Source organism: Rattus rattus, chromosome 5 (genome assembly GCF_011064425.1).
Source record: "Rattus rattus isolate New Zealand chromosome 5, Rrattus_CSIRO_v1, whole genome shotgun sequence".
In the NCBI taxonomy this organism is placed as follows: Eukaryota; Metazoa; Chordata; class Mammalia; order Rodentia; family Muridae; genus Rattus; species Rattus rattus.
This window is the reverse complement of record NC_046158.1, coordinates 57,607,583-57,628,175: the sequence shown is the minus strand read 5'-3', so window position 1 is coordinate 57,628,175 and position 20,593 is coordinate 57,607,583. Positions and strand designations below refer to the sequence as shown.

Genomic DNA, 20,593 nt, shown 5'->3' with positions numbered 1-20,593 from the left:
CCTTCCTAGGCTCCCTGCAGGAGAGTGTCAGTGTTGGTTTAGTCTATCCATCCTCCCACTCTTCAAAAATGTAATGGAAACTCGTTTCTCCCAGACCCACTGCATATCAGGGGCGTGAGATAAAGTGGCCAGCGGATGGCCATTTCCCTGCTCTTCTCCCTCGAGTCTGGACTTGTCACTGAGCAGACATGACCTTGTCACAGCAGTGGGGCCCATTGTGCCTTTTCGCTCTTTAACTTTAAGGACATTATAAAACAGTTGCATCGGCTCATGTTTTAGAGAATCTGAATGATTCTTAGAGCCAAAAAAAGCCTTGTGAAGAGCCATTTATTTAAATATTGCCGAAACTCTAGTCTTGAAGAAATAAATGGAATTTCCTCTTACTAGTGACGCAATGTTAGTCCTTGCAGTCTTAAGCAATTTCCTTTTAAGAGCACAAATCATTATGAACTGAGTCCTTTATTACAAAATTCCAGGTTTGTTTTTATAGCTGAGTTTGACCCCGTGCTACTTTTGTTTTTCCAAACTTTTTTGTTACCTAAGTTCAGCAGTCAACTTCGTCATGTTTTCCCTGAGTCAAAATAAAACTTTATATGTGTGTGTGTGAGTATGTGTGAGTATGTGTGAGTGTGTGTGTGTGTGTGTGTGTGTGAGTGTGTGTGTGTATGACGTTGACTTCATATATATATATATATATATTCATTTGACTGATGCATATATTTAGGAAATTCATATTATTTTAAATATCCAGTGTCCAATGAATTGTAGCTAAAGTACTTTATTTTGCGGAAAAATGAAAGGGTTGCCTTTGAATTTTAGGTTAATGGTATTTTCAAAGGTTTAGTTTACTTACAGTAAAATGAACCGGTGTCTAGTGTGTGCTGCCTTGAGTTTTGACAATGTCTACACCCATGCAGTCCTCACTGAGGCCGGGACAAAGAGCATTATTGTTGTCTTTAGAGACTTCCCATTCTAGACTAGTAGGGTTCTAAGTTTCATTACATGGTTAGAGCCATTACATCTTTGGCTCCCTGCACACGATCAACAGTGCAGCCGTGTCGGATGCCCTTGGCAGCTTTGCTTACTGTAGTGTTTGTGACATTTGCTTACTATAGTGTTTGTGACATTTGTCAACTCAGTTTCATTGCTTTCCATGTACAGTGCACCTTCAAACGGTATGACACCAGCAAAATTAGAAGCTTCTAGCCATTCAGCTATTGTGCCCAGCTTAATGGACTTACCGGTTTCTGATTCTTCAGGAACTGTTATTACAATACCTCCTCACACTCCCTCCCCTCACTTCCTGTTTTATTACTGAGACCAGACAACTAGGATTCTGATGGCTGCTTTTAATGTCCTAGGAGCAATAAGACTCCAGAGATTTTTTTTTTTTCCATCAAGCATCCTTGTGATGTCAGCGTGAGGGAGTATGGTTGCCTGAGAGGGTAGGCTCTCTGGATGTCTTCCTGTCTCCTTGTTTCTAGAAGGGTAGTGGGATGAACCTTCTGAAGTGCAAATTATTTCTAGGCCATTCTCTTTCGGAAAGCTGCCCAAACAAATCTGACATCTGCCCCGTCGTTGTGTTCTGTTTGGATGGTTTGTGACTGAGCTGAAGAGCCAACATCTTAACTTCTACCCACGTCCTTAGGGATCTGTCCCACTGCCACCATTCTCTCTCACAGGCAGGCTAGATTCTGCCACGTAGCCATGGTTCTGACTTTGTAAACTTAATTTCAAGTGTTCCACTCTTTAGCAACTTCCGCTCTTCCTTCTAGATGATTTGTTCTGAAACTGTAGCTGTTGGTTTTTCTTAATCCTTTGTTACTGGCTGCCCATCAATTGCATGTTTTATCTGTCCAGCCTCTGACTTCTTTATTTAAGTGAGAGTTTACTGTTTATGAGAATACATGGTTTTCTTGAAAATATCTTCAATTCTTTCTCTCTCTCTCTCTCTCTCTCTCTCTCTCTCTCTCTCTCTCTCTTTGGTGGCAAATTCTTAACACGATTCTTTGATGGAATGACTCACTCAAATTTGTGACCCACTTCAGGAAAGAAACTTTATTGAAGAAGCGATTTGTGAGCCCGTTTTATCCTCTACACAGACTGTCCGTCATTTAAAACATCAGTTCCGTGCCTTTTCCTCGTACCCCACAGCTGTGTCCCTCTCCTCATGCCCCACAGCTGACATCATTCCATCCTTCAAGGAGGGAGTAAAAGCTGTTGAACGGATGGCTCTCTCCCCCCCCACTCCACCCCCACACATCCATCATCCAGCGACTGTCAATACCTTCTGTCCTTACCTCTTGTGTGGTGGACGAGTGTCTGGCTTTCAAAGCCCTGTTCTCCATCTTTTTTCCCAGAACCCTGTCATCTCCTTGCCAATTAAATTCAATGGACCTTTTTATTTCTTAACTCACTTCAGCTTTGAGGGTCATTTGCCATAAAGATCGCCCTCTTCCCCCTTAGGATTTCCTGTTTTTCTGCTTTTGTGACTCCATCGCCTGCTGTGTTTCCTCCCACATCTCTTAATGATGCTTCTCCTCTGTCTCCTATTTCTTTCTCTCTTTTCTCCCTCTTTCTCTCTGTCTTTGTCTTTTCCTTTCCTTCCCCTTCGTTCTTTTTTTCTTTCTTCCCTCCCTCCCTCCAAATTAGCAAGAAGTATTTCGTGACTGGCTGACCGTAACTCACCTTTCTAGATTCATATTTGAAGGCCACTTCCGCAGAGGACTGTAAGAGCCAAAGCCGTTTAGGCCGCTGGGTTATGCATCGAATACACGTGATGCGATTCTTTTTCATGACACGTGCACAGAGTTGCAGATTGTCTTATGTGTTGTTATTTTGTACCTTCCTCCCTGGCCATGTTGCCCATCAGGTGTCCTATAGTCCCGGGACAGAGCCTAGAATGTGGCGTGCCAAGTAAATATTAGCACCGCAAATTAATGAACACATCATTGGCTGAAAGGCTTCCATAGGTGTTTCGTTTCTTTTTTCCACTTCATATCTAGGGAGGCATGGCTGTCACAGGGATATGAAGTAAAGGACACTGTCTTTTCTACAGCAGGAAGACACAGGCATGGAGTGGTAGATATTTCCAGATGTCTAGAACTATGTAAGACAGGGCCACGAACCCTACTTCGAGGCAGTCGGAAGTATATGAAGGCCTGAACTGAGGGTGTAGATCTTCAGATTGTATGAATTTATTTTGTGAATCTTTAAAAGTTTGCTGTGGCCTTCTAAGTGTCTTAGAGTATAAGGGAGGGGACACGTGTGTTTTAGGTCAGATGCAAGGATATGCACTTCTGGCACAAACTGAAACACACCCTGATCTCATCAAAGTGGTCAGTTATGAGAGGGCAATAGCAATGTAACACACAGAATCATATTTCCTCCCTTTTCCCATATCCTTTGGTCATAAGTCCAAAGTATAGACTGGAGAGACTTTCTGAGTAAGATCAGATAAATATCTACTCGAAGATAGAGTCTTCCAAAGTCATAATTGGTTTATGGGCTGTTGACATCCAGTGAAGTTAATTATAGTCTTGCAGCTGTGTGTGAGATCAAAATGAGTTCAAACAAAGGTCAGGACGCATTAGAAAGTTGTATCACACTTAAGCTTGGTCTCAGACAAGGTTGTATTAAACAGCAAAAACCCAGTCAGTGACAAATTTTATAATTGTCTCAGTTCTTTGGAATTGTTTAGAGCTCTTTAACCCTTATAAAAATAACATTCTGCGTGTTTCCAATAAGTGTGGCTACTGTCGTGATCAAAGTGGCTTATGCTTACCAGAGCCTCACTGTAGAGACAGCAGGCAGTGCAGTAGCTCAGATACTGCCTAGTAACTTGAGGTATCTCTGTGCTGGGGATGGAATTCAGGGCCTTACCTATGCTAGCTCTGCCTCTGAGTTGGTTTATCTAGGTCTGTTTCTGAAGAGTGTTGGGCACGTTTGGTTTTCTCGTTTGTATAAGGGTGACACACTCGTGTTCACACTAGCATAATCAATATTTCTCGCAGCTCAGCTGGAAGAGATGAATGAACAACTGAGAGAACAGGAAGAGTGGCCTTGGCAGAGCCCTCGTCATGGCCACTCATGAATGAGTGCTGCTCCCCATCTCACACTCTGGGGTATTGTGTTTAATTCTACACTGTGAAGGGAACAAACTTCTAACATCGAAACTGTCCACATTTGAAGACTGTCTTAATTTGGGTTTTATGGCTGTGGAGAGACACCATGGCCAAGGCAACTCTTACAAAAGCAAACATTCAATTGGGGCTGGCCTACAGTCTCAGAGGTTTAGTCCTTTATCATCACGGCGGGAAGCATGGCAGCCTGCAGGCAGAGGTGGTGCTGGAGGAGCCAGGAGATTCTGATTCCACATTTCGCTGAGTTTGAGCGTGGGAGACCTCAAAGCTCTGCCTCTACACCGACACACTTCCTCCTACAAGGTCACACCTATCCCAGTAAGGCCACACCTTCTGACAGTGCCACTTCCTATGACCAAGCAATGAAACACAGAGTCTAAGGGGGCAAAACCAATTCAAAGTGCACAAAGACTTTCTCTTCACTTCAGTTTTAAAAATAAAAATCAGCTCCTTTAATGAAAACGTTCCTTAAACTAAACCGCCAAGGCAGCCTATAATTCTTTTATAAGATTTTATCCTCGATATATAATGTCTTGATGCAAAGTCCAGGATTATATTTCATCTTGCTATCACTATATTAGTTGGTCAACTTAGAACCCAAGACTTTGCGTTCTTGTCTCACCAGGAAGCTGGGAGGGGAGGAACACTAACAGTTGCACTAGCAGTGGTAATCCTATGGGCTCGGTAAAAAGTCCAAGTATAAAGAAATCAAACTGTTGATAGAAAAAACCAAAAACAAATGGTCACAGCTTTATTTATGGTGGTGGACACCAAAAGTAGCAATGGATGGTGCATGCAGGTTCTCTTTCTTTGGGTTTTTGTTTTTTTTCCTAGTTCTTAGGCTTCGTGGACATAAGGGTGAATTTGCACACATGTGTGCACCTGTATGCGTGTGTGTGTGTGTGTGTGTGTGTGTGTATGTGTGTGTGTATGTGTGTGACCTAGAAGAGAGATAATACCTTGAGTTTATTAATGTAAGGTATAAATATGTTTGGATTAAATGATCACATGTAAGTGAAAGGAAATTATACATTTGTGCTTGGTGGATGTAAAATTCAACTTATACAATATTGAACTATTAGATAATCAAATTATATATAGGAATTTACTTATAGCGAAAGCTAGCTAAGAATTGGGGCAGAAAGGTCCATATTTTTATGTGGTGTGACAAATTCCCCTGGTGACGGACCCGTAAGAGTAATGAGTGTGCTGAAGAGGAGAAACTTCTGGCCCCAAGGATGATGAGGCCCAGCTCATTAGATTTTAGGGAATAATCTACATAGAGGTGGTTGTACACATCGCTATGTAAATGTCCTCATGAAATATTCCTAAATCATTTCACAATGCAATGAAAAAGTATCTCTACCTCGTAAGTGTGATGTAATGCTTTTGTTTATGCTTCAGACAAAGTTACATGGAGAGCAATATCACATTAGCGTCAATTCAGTGACACTAGCTATATAGTTTTTGACTAAACTTTTAAAAATTAAAACACAAACAATTTCCAAAGATTAGAGATGTATAGCTAATTTATGAACATATTATTATTTTTACTTTTTTTTTTAATGCCTGGGACCAAATCCAAGAGCGTCGATAGCTTGTTAAGCATTCTAGTACTCAGCTACAATCTTAGTCCCTGCAGGCACTATGGTGACACATGTGTGCTTCTAAGTAGAGAAACAACAAATGTATATCTTTATGGTGATAATTTGTAAATTCAAGCTGTAGCATTTTTTCTTCAGAAATATTCTAATGTTTAGGAAACCTTTATAAAATATTTAAGATTGCAACATATCAGAAAAAAAATCAACAAGCTAACAAGGCAAGAAGTCCTAGGTTATATTTCCTTTTCTTTAAAAGAGAACACAAACATTTTAGTAATAGGAGCTTTATTTTTGAAGTAGTTGTCTTTATAAAATCCGATTGTTCTCTCTCTCTCTCTCTCTCTCTTTCTCTCTCTCTCTCCTTCCCTCACTCCCTTCCTCCCCCAATCTCTCCCTCTCTCTGTGTGTGTTTCTGTGTGTTTGTGTATTTCTGTCTCTTTCTCTCTGTCCTGTCTGTCTCTGTCTGTCTGTCTCTCTGTCTCTCTGTCTCTCTGTCTCTCTCTCTCTCTCTCTGTGTGTGTGTGTGTGTGTGTGTGTGCGTGTGTGTGTGTGTGTGTGATGTGTGTGAGTGAGGGTTCCGGGCATTGAACTCAGCCCCTTTACTTGCCGAGTCATCTTGTGTACCATGGAGTGGTCCTCTTCAAAGTGTCCACGGACCCTGGTACTAGCCATTGTTTACTGGACTGAGCTCCTACAGAAATCTGCTGAAAATCACTTGCAGAACAAAGGAAGGACAAAGCCACGTGCAGTGTTGAGACATTGCCATGACCACCACGACAATCACTACTGTGATGGTGCCAGGAGAAACACTTACCTCTGTGAAATCTGGCAGGCAGGGTACATCTAGCCTTTGGACTGCTGGTGCTCCTGCATAGGTTTAATTGACGTAAAATTAATTTTGATTAGAAAATACAAGAGGCAGGCAAGATGACTTATCAGGCAAAGGCTCCAGCTGCCCGGCCTTTTGCCTTGAGTGTGATCCCAGACCCTACCTGGTAGAAAGAGACTTCTGCAAGTTTTCCTTTGACCTACACTCACAAGCTGTGGTGTGTGTGCACTCCCACAGTACACATAGATACACATACATGCACACAGAACAAAAAAATTATAATTAAAAATTTTAAAAATGGAACTGGAGAGATGGCGGCTCCACACTAAGAGCGCTGGCTGTTTCTCCAGAGGTCCCAGGTTTGATCGCCTGCATCTCCACGGCAGCTCACAACCATTAATTTCAGCTCCAGAGGATCCAGTGCCTCCAAAAGCAGACATGCAGGCAAAATACCCATGCTTACAAAATAATAAATATGATGGCAAATGGCCAGCACAGAAGTCTGCTCTTTACTGGTCCCCAAACTAACATAACACAGTTTTTAAACAGAACGACAAGACATTAGCTTGCTTTCTCCAATTCATGTGCTCTGTGTCGCCGTGTGGGAAACCCTTATTATTTAATTCAGGGGAGCTTTCTCAGGGGTATTAACTTGAAGAAACCTTTACTAATCAGATGTCTTTTAAGAAAATTGTGTTATTTCTTTTTATATAGACTTTGCTGACAATTCGTATGCTTACAATATGTGAGTGCATGTGTGTGTGTGTGTGTGTGTGTGTGTGTGTGTGTGTGTGTGTGTGTGTCTTATTTTCAGAAGTTTGGTTCATTATTGTCATCCAGGAAGCATGGCAGCATACAGGGAGGCATGGTGCTGGAGAAAGAATTGAGAGTTCTACATCTCGATCTGAAGGCAGCCAAGAGGAAACTGTGAGCCACTCTGGGCATAGCTTGAGCATACAAGATCTCAAACTTCTCCTCCACAGTGACGTGCTCCTCCAGCAAGGCCACACCTACTCCAATATGGTCACACTTACTAATGGTGTTACTCCCTATGGCTAAGCATTCAAGAACATGAGTCTTTGGCGGCCATTCCTATTCAAACTACGAGATAAGCCTATAAATTATAACTGAGGTACATCCCCAACTCCAGCTTCTCAACTAAGTAATTTTGGAAGAATGTCATTTCCATAGAAGGCTTAAAAATACACTCTTGAAGATGTGAACTTATCTACAAATGAAAGATTTTGAGATAGTCAGAGATTCTATGACATTCATCTCTACTAGGTAAAAATGTGTTCAGGTCACCACTCACAAATATCTTTTACAATATAGTTTTACTATTAATATTTATATTTTTAAATTATCATATAATTACATCGCTTCGCCCCTTCCCTCTTCTCCCTCTAATCCTTCTCATATACTTGTATAATCCCCTTATTTCTCAAATTCATGACCTCTTTTTCTTTAATTGTTGATATATATACATATATATGTATATATATATATGTCATCACACACACATGCATGCATTCCTAGATATAGAACTACAACCTGCTCAGTCTGTGTAATATTTCTTATACGCAAATTATTTCAGTGCTTATGACTATTGTAGATATTTTTAATATATGGGATTTACATTTACAAAAGATGTAGTTTTTCTCCAACAAGCACAGAAGCACCATTTCATGCGATGGCAGATGTTTTACCAGTGGAAGAGGCTCACTGGCTTATGGCACTTCCAGTTTATCTCCTTGAGTAGCTTTCTGATCCAGGAACTAATGTGTGAAGAAATGCCAAGGAATTTATAAAAAGTGGACATACAGCAAGTGGTCCTCCACAGGGCCACACTAGCTACCGAGTTGTCTTGCAGTGAGCCAACATTTTACTTCTGAAAGCACTAAGTACATCTCGTTCAGAAGTCTGGGGTCCTGGTTAGCTCAAGCAGGATGATGAACAAGTAGTGTTCCCTCAGGATTTGGATGGGAGAGACTGGGGACTCTCCTCAGAGCCTACTGATGTGGAGGAACAGGCTGTGTAGATAGAAGGAACAGCAAGATAGTTCCAGGAGGAAAAGATCAGACACAGAGACCCCTCTCACCACCAAGTTCATATGGAGTCTTCCTTAAAGCACATAGGTGAACGAGAGACTGCTAATATAGCATTTACCATTTCATCTCTTTCAGAACGTTGCAAATGTAAGCCTGTCAGAGCTACACAGAAGACCTATTTCCGGAACAATTACAACTATGGTAAGGATACTGTTACCGTCCATTCATAGGTGTATATAACACGCACACCCTTGCATGCGCATAAATGGGTAATTTAAAAGTGAGGCTTAAAAACAAAGGACACGGGGTTGGGGATTTGGCTCAGTGGTAGAGAGCTTGCCTAGCAACCGCAAGGCCCTGGGTTCGGTCCCCAGCTCCGAAAAAAAAGAAAGAAAAAAAAAAAAACCAAAAAAAACAAAAAACAAAAAACAAAAAACAAAGGACACTTGCAAGTGTTGTTTCCAGTTTCAGCTAATTAAAATGCATCATGGTGGCAAAGTTCTTCTCAAATGTATGATTGTGAGAGCATCAGTTTGTTTGCTTGTTTATTTGTTTGTTTAAACCATAGCATTGAGCACCCAGAGATCAGTTTCAAGGTAGAAGTTCTTGTCTCTGTCTTGGTACCTGGATTCCAGCTGTGCTCCACAAGAATGACCCAAAGGACACTGAGAAAAAGTACTTAATAGTTGTTGATGTTCATCTAAGGGAATACTTTGCTCTTTAACGGGATCCAATGTAACATTTTAACAAGCTAACTGCTAACTGAAGAGCCTCCTCTACAAATAGAGCTGACTGATTTAATGGGAGGGCGCTGTCTCTCCCAGGGACCATTTCAGAAACTTTCCACGTAGTGTCTCATTTCGTTTTTTTCAACTGCTCACGACCACTCTTCTCACCCAGGCTTTATGAGTGATGATTATTGAACAAAGCTGCCCCTTCTTTCATTATGTATAATGTACTCTTGGGTATTTTTATACTTCAGTGAATGTCAATCATTGTTAGGCACATGAGAAGCAGTCACTGGTGTTCCTCTGCTGGTAAGATAGGTCTGCTCAGTGCTTCTGTTTTCCACAGATTTTTTTTTTTTAAATATAATTGTTTTTCAAGTAGCGGCTGAATAGTCCTTATCCAAAATGCCAGGGACCAGAAGTATTTAGGATTAGTAGACTACCATTTTGTGTTTTGGAATATTTGTGGATGCATAGGAATATTCTTGGAAATATTCTTGGGAATGGGACTCAAGTTCAAGCACGAAATTTGTGTATCACTGACAGTTCCTGAAGGTAATTACTGGGACATCTCTAGTTGAACTGTGACCTGTCACATGGAGTCAGGGTGGAATTTTCCATTTGTAGCACTGTGTTGGGTTTGGTAGTAGGAACATTCAGCCTGTGAGTGAGACCGACAAGGTCATGCCATACTCTGATCCCGAGTTAATGACTAAATATGGATTAGAGACTTCTAAAGTTAACTATGCTGTGAAAATGAGAATTTTGTTTTTATGTGCCTTATTTTTAGAAGACGGAGGGTGTGTAACGATTTAACTCAACTTCTAGAGCAGTGGTTCTCAGCCTGTGGGTCACCATCCCCTGGGGGTCAAATGATGCTTTCACAGGGGTTGCTTAAGACCACAGAAAAACACAGATATTTACATTACAATTCATAACAGTAGCAAAATTAGTTATTAAGGAGCAATGAAGATAATTTATATTACAGAGGTCATCACAACATGAAGAGCTGTATTCAAGGATCCCAACATTAAGAAGGTTAAGAACTACTGTTCTAGAATTTGGGGTCTTAGAAGGAGAGAAGTAACCATGACAGTAATGCTTGCAAATGCAACTTATTAGAGAGCATAAAAGAAGAGTAGGCGAGTCTGAATGCAATTTCTTTTCCAAATTTTTCTTCAGTGGAATACATTTTTATGTTTTGCTTATAATTTATTTGTTTTTAGACAGGGACTCTGCACTTGAAAGGCTAGCCTAGCATGGGCTCTGTAGCTCTGTTGTCTCTGAACTTGTAACCTCAGCCTCTCCAGCACTAGAGAGTTGTGGGCATGAGCTTACCAGATCACCTGACTGCCTATCTTAAGCAGGATCACTCTTGGCTAGTGAGGGACAGACAGACATCTCAGGGAGGGACAAATGTCCCCCAGCTGAAAAGTTTAGTTTATCTAAGAATCAAATGCCTAGCTACTTATCTACTTCCTTTTGCAAACTGCCACGACTGCAGGGGGAAGGAGCTCTTCGGTTTCAGTAGGCTAGCCTTTTAAGATTTATAAAGGCTGTGGGAACTTTTAAATATAGCTATGATAAAAGGTAAAAACATAATTTCATACCGGGGCTTGGCAGTGTTGGTGGAGGACTTGCCCAGCATTCACGGAACTCTGGGTCAGATCATCCACATCATGAAAAATCGTTTTTGTAGTTCAATGTTATCCCTTGCTATACAACAAGTTGGAGGCCAGCCTAGGATACATGACAGCCTGTCTTCAAACAAACAGCAGCAACCACCACACCCACCCACACCCACACACACACACACACACACACACACACACACACACACACACACACGCACACATGCATGCACTGGTGCACACACACTAAAAATACTAGCAATAAAAAATTATTTCAAAGAGATAGAGTTGTCTTTATTTCTCTTTACTTAGTACTTTTAACTTCGCCTAGCTTCCTTGTTAACAAAGTAGCTGGCGGTACTCTTACCATTAAAGGTTGAACTAGTAATCATCACAACATTAGGAAGAATCTTTAGAGAAGGTAGCTGAGTGAGCATTACACTTGACAGAAAGGAGGAGCTTTGTCTAGCACTCCATCTGTAGTCCCTCCCAGCACTTGGGAATAAGGCCGAGAGGATCAAGAGTTCAAGGCCAGCTAAGACTGCATTGCAAGTTCAAGGTCCGCCTAGATTTCCCTAATCACTATTGGAAAAAAAAAGAAAAGAAAGAGTAAAAAAAGGAGGTGGGGACAAAATATTCTCTTTGTCAGCCAGACACTACGGCTACCCATGATTTAAAGACTGGTTTTTGGTTGGGACTTACAGATTTTTAGGAGAAAATAGACCCTCCAATGCTTAACTAGAAGGCAAACTAAAGAAAGGAAAATATTTTTGTTTCAAAATAAATTGATTTTTACTGTATGTATTTGCATGTATCTATGAGAAAACGAGGTACAGGCAGGAACAACTGCTAATTCATATGAAACCTCTGCCTCATTCTTGACCAATTCAGTAAAAAAATGTGAGTTTTAGCAAAATTACTTGAATAATAAAGTAGGTGTTGTGGAGAGGTATTTTTTTTGGAGGAGGTACATGTGCTAAAAATTCCTAATGAAAATAGTGGATGCACCGGGTAAATAAATCACTCGCTGAGAACATTTGCACAGCTCCCTAATCGCTAATGGCTGATGGATACTGGGAAGCACATTCATTTAAGCCAGGACTCACATAAATATGTCTGCAGACTGGCCTTCGGAACTGGCCAGTCTGGAGGAAAATGTTATCTCTTGTCAAAATACAGGGCCGTGGGAACAGGGAAGCACAGGGACGCCACTGGCTAGTCACGCCAGGCAGGGCCACCTGGGCAGTTAGACTTTGCCTGAAATAAACTCTCACACTTGTGTTGCAACAAGTTCTCTGAAGACTGAAAAACTCCTGAATAAAAATAAGGCTTTATCCTAAAGTTTACCAATTTTGGTAACTGAATTTCTGTCCTGTAGATTGCTGTGCCCGTAGGCCATTAGGTTATGACGATAAAGTTAGGACGATGGTGGAGAATGGATTTCCAGCTGGTTTTACGTTTTGGTGGAGGGATTTTATAATCCCGTATAATCCTGAACACCTAAAATACCTGGGGGGCATCTGCAAGTGGGAGTTTGTCCAATCCTGTCTTCAGAGCTTTCCCAAAGTGGACTCTCTCAGATATGTTGTGTTTCCTCTGTGGACATTGAATTCATGTGACAGAGCTTCCTGAGCAATTGTTGGCTTTTTATTAAATAACTTGTTCTTATCTTTCTTTCTTTAAAAAGTAAAAATTTCCTGTAAAAATGTTTACTTAACAGAAGTAGATACCCACACAACGTGACTCTTCAAAAAGAGGCGCAGGAGAACAGAAGAAATGCACCTTCTAGGTTCTGAGTGCGTTTGTTTGACTTTGCAACAGAGGGCAATTTGCCTTTGTGTTGAAAAGTGAAGCTGATGCCTGTAGGGAGAGCTGGGGTCACTACTTGCATTGGGAGTGGGAGAGGGCGATTGATGCAGTTGGCATGCTAGAACATTGTCCATGACACAGCAGGGGCACGGGCTAGCAGAGTAGCTGAGCGTAAGGCAGATGGAGGAGACACGGTCTAATGGACAGCTTTTGTTCAAGAAAAAAGCTCAGTATACGAAAGGAGATACGAACTGTAACATTGGTGTGAAGGAGGGAAAGTGCCAATGTCGATGGTGAGATGAGGAGAGGGAGGTGAATGATGGAGTAGGTGGTTTGGGAACAAGACTGAGCCGTAGCAGGGAAGAGAGCCCGCCTTGAGAAAACTGATCAGTTGAATAATCAAAAAACAAAGCATCAAGGTGAGTCTAGGCCTTTCCATGGGGAAGATTGGTTTGAGCTAACACCTACTGGCAGCAATCGGTGCACATGCATAGCCGCACATCCAAAGTGAAGCCTTGTAGGGGAATTATAACAGATTACCCAATCAACTCTGATTACCTAAATGGATTCATGGAAATCAAACGTGTATACACACGTGTGTGTATCATCACTAATGTATGCATACACAGATACATACACAAATTAGCAGGGAATCAGGGCTGAGCACGAAGGCCAGTATAGTGTTTAGTTTCTCTAAAAGAAAATGTCTACCTGGCATTCCCTTTCTAACCATTGAGCATAAAATTGAGAGGAACTGGCTAGGAAAAAAGCCTACTGGCTTTTTGTTTTGTTCTGTTTTGAATGGTGTGCCTACTGTGTGTCATCGTATAAACCAAATTTACTTTCTTTTATCCAGTCATCCGGGCTAAAGTTAAAGAGGTAAAGATGAAATGTCATGACGTGACCGCCGTTGTGGAGGTGAAGGAAATCCTAAAGGCATCACTGGTAAACATTCCAAGGGATACGGTCAACCTGTACACCACCTCTGGCTGCCTCTGCCCTCCCCTCAATGTTAATGAGGAGTATGTCATCATGGGGTACGAAGATGAAGAACGCTCCAGGTAACTTTCCCCTGAAGGAACCCGGGAATTTGTTTTCCTTCCTAGCCAGTACATTTCTTTTTACACATCTTGCTGGGCTTTTCTTGTCTTAGGCTCTTTCTACTTTCTTGGGAACTATCATTATATATTTTACTTTTATACATTGGATAGAAAAAGGATATGAATGCTCATAGACTTATGGGTATAGATTTTTCTAGAAAGAAGGATCATAGATCTATTTATTTCTAAAGGGGTTCATGATTCCTAAATGGTTAAGACTGTTCTCAACTCTCTGGCTTTCCTACAATAAACATATTTAGTTTCTCTTGCCACCAATTCTTCGAATTTTTTTCAATTATATACTCTGGTTTTTCAAAAGCTGTCATTTGATTTTTAAAATGCAGGTTACTCTTGGTAGAAGGCTCTATCGCTGAGAAGTGGAAGGATCGGCTTGGTAAGAAAGTCAAGGTAAGCTTGGATTTTATGTTCAAAGTAGAACTGGGGCTGGGACTGAGCAACCGTGCTGTATGTTCTGAAGAAAAATTCTGTCTGGCCATATAAACCATAGAAAATCTTCTCTTACACAAATTAGTTGCCCTCAACTACATGAGAATATCAAGACCTGATATGCATATATATACATATATATACATAAACACACACATATACACGTACATGAATATTCTGAGAACTGAGATTATCTTTATTGTCTATTCACTTATGGAATGAATTTCCTCTACGTGTATCAGAGCTCTAACTATGGTTGCCTTAACTTCTTGGGAAACCTCGTGTAGCTGGCCAACCATGACAGGCTGGCTTCATGCAAGCGTTCGGGCGCCAGCCTCTGACAGCTTATTGCTCTGCCATGGAGGCTATCGTTTCCATCTTCTTGTTCAGTAGAAGTCACCCAGGGCTGTTCTGTCACCAACATCATAGGCCATTCCAGGCAGAAAGAAGCGAGGAGGTCAACATAGGTTTTCAAGAACTCTGTGAGGAAACTTTATCATGGAACTCTTGATCAGAACAGGGGCAGTTCTATCTCCACTTGGGAAAGCAGGAAATAGGGGTTTTTACTGCTTCTAAACAAATTGCTCTTCTCTGAGAAGGAGAAAAAAAAAAACTAGTGCTGAATAGAAAAATACCTCGGTGTCCAGTGTGCAGACACGGACTTTTATGAATGAGATGCTGCCACAGTCATAAGTGCAGAAGAGATCTCACCAAACTGGGTGCTTAAAACAGTGATGTGGGTTTAATATTTTATATTATGATCCTAGACCATATGTATGTATGTATGTATGTATGTATGTATGTATGTATGTATGTATTTGATGTAGTACATTACTCAGTAGAAAAGGTTTTGCATTTCTTATTATTACACTAGCACATCTTCCTCAAAGAGAAGAATGCCTGGGGAAATACAAAGGAGGCAGAAAAATATCCAAGGGTGTGGACTGGGGATGGGGTTGGGAGGGAGAACTGTACCAAACATAATACATCCTCTTCTGAGAGCTGAGGGCTCAGGCAGCATTTCCAGGGTAAATTAAACACCCTTAGGCAGTTGATCTTGTTACGTCTGGTACTCAGCGTAGCAGACACATGTGAGTCGAAGTGACCCACAGAAATGTGGAGGGCATGACTTCATAGATAAAAAAACCGATCACTACTGACTTCCTTTGTCTCCAGGGTTTTTAGTCGGGAGTGAGGTGCAGTTCAAATGCTGACTGTGAGTGTTTTTTGTTCACATCTCTCGCCAGTTAACCTGGTGTTTAATTATTAGTGGGGGAGTGGATCTTCTTCAGAATAATAATAATAACTGGGACGTCTTTCCAGACTTTCAAGTCTGTTTTCCGCTTCTGAGTGCAGAACAGGGATTTGTCCTAAAGTCCTGTACCAGTCACTGGAAGAGTTTCAGCACCTCTGCTGCTGTGCATAGCAAGCCTCCCTGGTTATGTTTCCCTGGGCTGCACGGCTTGTCCTGTTTTGTAGCGTGGTGAATTTACTTCCTTCAGGGAAGTCATAGTTTTTATGAGATCACTGGTGTTCTCAGATTGAATTTAAACTCACTAATGGAAAACAATAAACCAATGACTTGAATAATTGTCTCTGTTGTTTTGAGACACTGTCTTGCTATGTAGCTCTGGCTGGACTGATAATTTTTCAATTTAGCACAGGCTGGACTGGTACCTATGATGTAGCATAGGCTGGCCTCAAACTCTCTGTGGTCCTCCTGTACTGGTGTTCTTATTACAGTAATATATCACTGCTCCCAGTTCTCTTCTGAGGTGTCTCTTTTTAAAAAGATTCTTAGATTTTTATTTCCTATGTATGAGTGTTGTCTGTTTGTATGTCTGTGTGTAAGTGCTCGTGCCCAAGAAGCCCAGAAGAGGGTGTGGGATCCCTAGGAACTGGAGTTATAAATATTTGTGAGCTGTCATTTGGGTGCTGGGAGCCTCTGGGTCTCTGCAAGATTGGCAAGTGTTCCTTTGTTTTGTTTGTTGGGTTTAGACAGTTCCGTGTAGCTCCTAGAACTTGCTCTGTAGACCACGCTGTCCTCAGACTCAGAGCTGTGCCTGCTTCTGCCTCCAAGTTCTGGGACTAAAGGTGCTCAGCCACTGCCACCACTACCACCTGGCTCCAGCGAGGGTCCTTGACCGCTAAGCTGTCTCTCCAGGCCCATTGGGCCAATTGTTAGTTCATGTTTATGCTCTGAGACAGAAGTTTAAGAAGAAAATCATTAGCATACTTACTATAGCTTTTCAGTTAACTCAGGAATGTTTGAAAGAGTCTTAAGGAGGACGTTAGTTTTTAAGTTCAATCAAAGTTGCTCTTTATAGCTGCTCTTTCTCTGAATAAACAACCTTCTAACCATTGATTGATTGTCTATGTTTCACGTCAGCCCATTGTGCAAGGTATTCGAATTACATTGGAGAGAGTTAAGAATCAGATTTTTTAAAATATAAAAGCAATATTATTGTGCAATGAAGTCAGCTAATACGATGATTAATATGACGATATACTTTAATAGAAAAGCTACTAATAACCACAAACGTGCTGCACACTTGGTAATCCTTCCATCTCAGAATAATCCCATGATCAGTTATTAATCTCAATACAGAAACAATAAAAACACTGATTACGTTCACAACCTTTGTATGGTTAAGTTGGGGGATAGAATCAGAACGTGGGCCACCTGGCATTAGCTTCTTGCTACTTAAAGTGAGGTCATTGACTCAGCAGCCCCTGGGTCATCTGAGAGCTCCTGAGCTGTGGAAATCATGGACCCCGTTCAGAGCTGATTAACAGGAAGCTGTTCTCAGCATGGGCCTCCGATGATTTCTATGTTCACTGAAGTTTGTTGAGTACAGATGCACTTATCACTCCGTACACTTTCACCGTGTAACCTCCATTCAATTGTATACAAGTATTGACATGCATTTGAAATACAAGTTAAATTCGACTTTTCTTACTTTTTTTAAATGCATGCAACAACAACAATCAAAAACCCACAATTGCATGCATTATAAAACCCGTGGCTGGGGTTGGGGATTTAGCTCAGTGGTAGAGCACTTGCCTAGCAAGCACAAGGCCCTGGGTTCGGTCCTCAGCTCCGAAAACAAAACAAAACAAAACAAACAAACAAACAAAAACCCGTGGCTGGGCAGTATCTTATAGTTTTGGTGTAATTGGCAAATACTAGGAAAATATTTTAGAGACACCATTTTTCCTTTCTGTTTCCACCATTTAAAACAGCTAACTTTGTGTGTGTGTGTGTGTGTGTGTGTGTGTGTGTGTGTGTGTGTGTGTGTACATGTTCACATATGCGCTTTGCATACTGGCGGATGTGAACGTGGTGGCTGGAAGTCACTGGTAGGTGTTGTGTCCATGTGTGTATATGTGTTCACACACATGCACTTGTGCATGTTGGTGGATGTGCATATGGAAGTCACTGTGAAGGGTCTTGCTCAATTGCTCTCTACCTCACTTTTGGAGACAAGGTCTTTCCCTCAAACAGATGCTCACTGATAGCTAGACTCTCTGACTACGGAACTCCAGGGACCAGCCTGTTTTTGCACCCTGGCTTGCTGTCCCCTCGGCACTGACTCTATAGATGGATACCACTCCACTCGGCTTTTACCCAGATGCTGGGTACCAAACACATGTACCAACTCCCGGACCACTCAACTAGTTTTTAAAAGGTCATGTTGCTTTAGTCTTAAGAAAATGATGAGAAATAGCCCTTCTCTCAAACTGTCAACATAAATCTTCCACTTGAATATACATTCAGAAAGTACAGATCCTGTTGACTTTTGTATCATTTACAGACATGGAATTTTAGTTCTACATTTCGGTACGATGGCATCCTTGAATATCTTATAGATGAGACGGTCTCCTTTGTGGTTTTTGAAATCAGAGCGTTGTGTTTACGCAGCATCGCTGTTATCCTTGGATAGAGGTTTTGTACTTTTGGAAAAGTAGCCAAACACTTTAGAGGTCTGACTCTGGACTCTCCCTCCGTTGATAGCATCATAGAAATTAAGCCCCAAATGCTGTGTCCATGTGACTGTTCTCTCTTTTACATTTCGCAGCGCTGGGATATGAAACTCCGTCATCTTGGACTGGGTAAAACTGATGCTAGCGATTCCACTCAGAATCAGAAGTCTGGCAGGAACGCTAATCCCCGGCCAGCGCGCAGCTGAATCCTGAAATGTAAAAGGCCACACCTACGGACTCCCTCCTAAGACTGGCGCTGCTGGACTAGCAAAGGAACACCGCACGGTTGCACTCGCGACCTCCAGTTTACCACAGACACCGCGTGCCAACTGATGTTACTTCCGGTTCCTTTTCTCCTGCTTCTTAATAGCCTGGAGTTAGATTCTTCTATATGTTCTATATCCTGTTTCACCAACCATGTGGGAACTGTTCTTTTGCAACCAGAATAATAAATTAAATATGTTGATGCTAAGGTCTCTGTCCTGGCGTCCCGGGTTTTAATTTGGTGTTCTGTACCCCGATTGAGATGCAGTATTTGATGTAAAGAGAGAATTCTGGTAATATCTCAAGAACTAGATATGGCTGTAAAGCAGACTCTGCGGCTGTCCTTGAAGCCTTGTGTTTGTATGCCTTTGGGCATTTCCCTCATGCTGTGAAAGTTCTAAATGTTTATAAAGGTAGACTGGCAGTTTGAAATCAGACACTGCACAAGCGGAGCGGGGCAACACCGGGAAGCATTTATGAGGAAATGCCACACAGCATGAATTATTTTCAAGATTGGCAGGCAGCAAAATAAATAGTGTTAGGAGCCAAGAAAAGAATATTTTGCCTGGTTAAGGGGCACACTGGAGTCAGTAGCCCTTGAGCCGCTGACAACAGTGCTCTTCTGGCAAAGTCTTTTGATTTGTTCATAAATGTATTAACGGACATTAGGGAAAAGCTTATAGCTAGACTTCTGTTGTTATCACTGTAGTTCTGCTTCCTTCTAAATAAAGCTCATTGTTGGACGCCCCACCTCCATTCAGAAATAAATTTGGCTCGCTGTATGGACCAGGAAAAGAAAGCATTGAAGTATGCATGTGTGCACCAGGGTGTTATTTTAAAGAGATATGCAACTCTATAAAAGACTATAGCTTACAGGACAGTGAAATGTGCACGTTTGTTTTCTTTTTTATTCTTCTTTTTGCTTTGGGCTTGTGATTTTGGTTTTTGGTGTGTCTGTCTGTATTTTTGGGGGTGGGTGGTTTAAGCCATCGCACATCCAAGTCGAACTAGATGAGTAGACTAGGCTCATGGCCTAGACCTTATGAATTGAATTTGTGCTGTTTAATGCTCCGTCAAAATGTCTAATAAAAAGAATTATGGTTGTCGGGAGAGACAACAACAACAAAAATGTTTTTCTTACTCAAGCTGCAGTGAAACCCCCGACGGCCCATGGGGTACTCATGGTGCCCTTTCTTCCTTCCTGCAGTGGGGATCTTTAGAGCATGTGCCAATCACCTAAAAGTCTCATTCCTCGTAGCTTACGCATGTGGTAGTAGTGGATCCAAATTCCTAAGGTACGGCGTGCTGAAAATAAAGCATGTATGAAACAAACGATGCTGTGTGTCCTTCTGTACGAACAACCAGACAAGGATGAAATTCATTCCTGAGCAGACCTTTCCAGTGTTGGTAATTAATACCTCATCTAAATTCTTTTCTTTTAGAAGCAAAAAACCATCCTCGCTTTCCAGTGAGCCCTAAACACCAATATTTTCCCCCAACCTTAGAACCAGACTCCCATGTTTGCCTGTAGGAGGACAGCACAGGCTTGGATCTGCTGTGGTTGCTTTCAGGTACCTTGTACTGTGTTCTCTGGTGCTGGGACAGGGGTGTCTTTTCCTAGGTGTGTTGTTATCCCTTTAAGGAGAATTTTGTGTGACTTGGTATTGAGGAGTGCTGCTCTGGGGATGCTGAGGTACGGAGTTGGGGGAGGGAAGGGCAGCACTGTGGATGGATGCTGGCCTCCAATCTCTCCCCAGGGTACTTGTCTTGGCTGTGGGCTCCCAGGATGAACACAACCATCCCATTCTGTTTCCTCAGGGCTTCCACAGCAACCCTGCAGAAAGGGCAGGACTTGGTAACAGGAGACTTGAAGGAGCTGGCATCTGGACTCCCTAACATGCCATCAGTGTTTCCAGGGCATACTTGAAGCTATTTTAAGTAATGAAAATTTTACTGTTTGTTTGTTTATTTCTTTCTTTTTTTTTATGGTCCTGAAGGTAGAACCAG

At 41.7% G+C, this 20,593-nt stretch overlaps 1 protein-coding gene across 1 annotated transcript in view; it reads left to right on the top strand.

Annotated features, from left to right (window-relative positions):
- Positions 1 to 19,913, top strand: part of Frzb (frizzled related protein) — a 32,684-nt gene extending 12,771 nt beyond the window's left edge. Inside the window, exons 3-6 of the mRNA XM_032903562.1 lie at positions 8,759 to 8,824; positions 13,648 to 13,852; positions 14,236 to 14,299; positions 18,418 to 19,913. Coding sequence (XP_032759453.1) covers positions 8,759 to 8,824; positions 13,648 to 13,852; positions 14,236 to 14,299; positions 18,418 to 18,528 — 446 coding nt within the window. The 3' untranslated portion in view covers positions 18,529 to 19,913. The remainder of the gene's footprint in view (positions 1 to 8,758; positions 8,825 to 13,647; positions 13,853 to 14,235; positions 14,300 to 18,417) is intronic.
- The last annotated feature ends 680 nt before the right edge of the window (positions 19,914 to 20,593 follow it).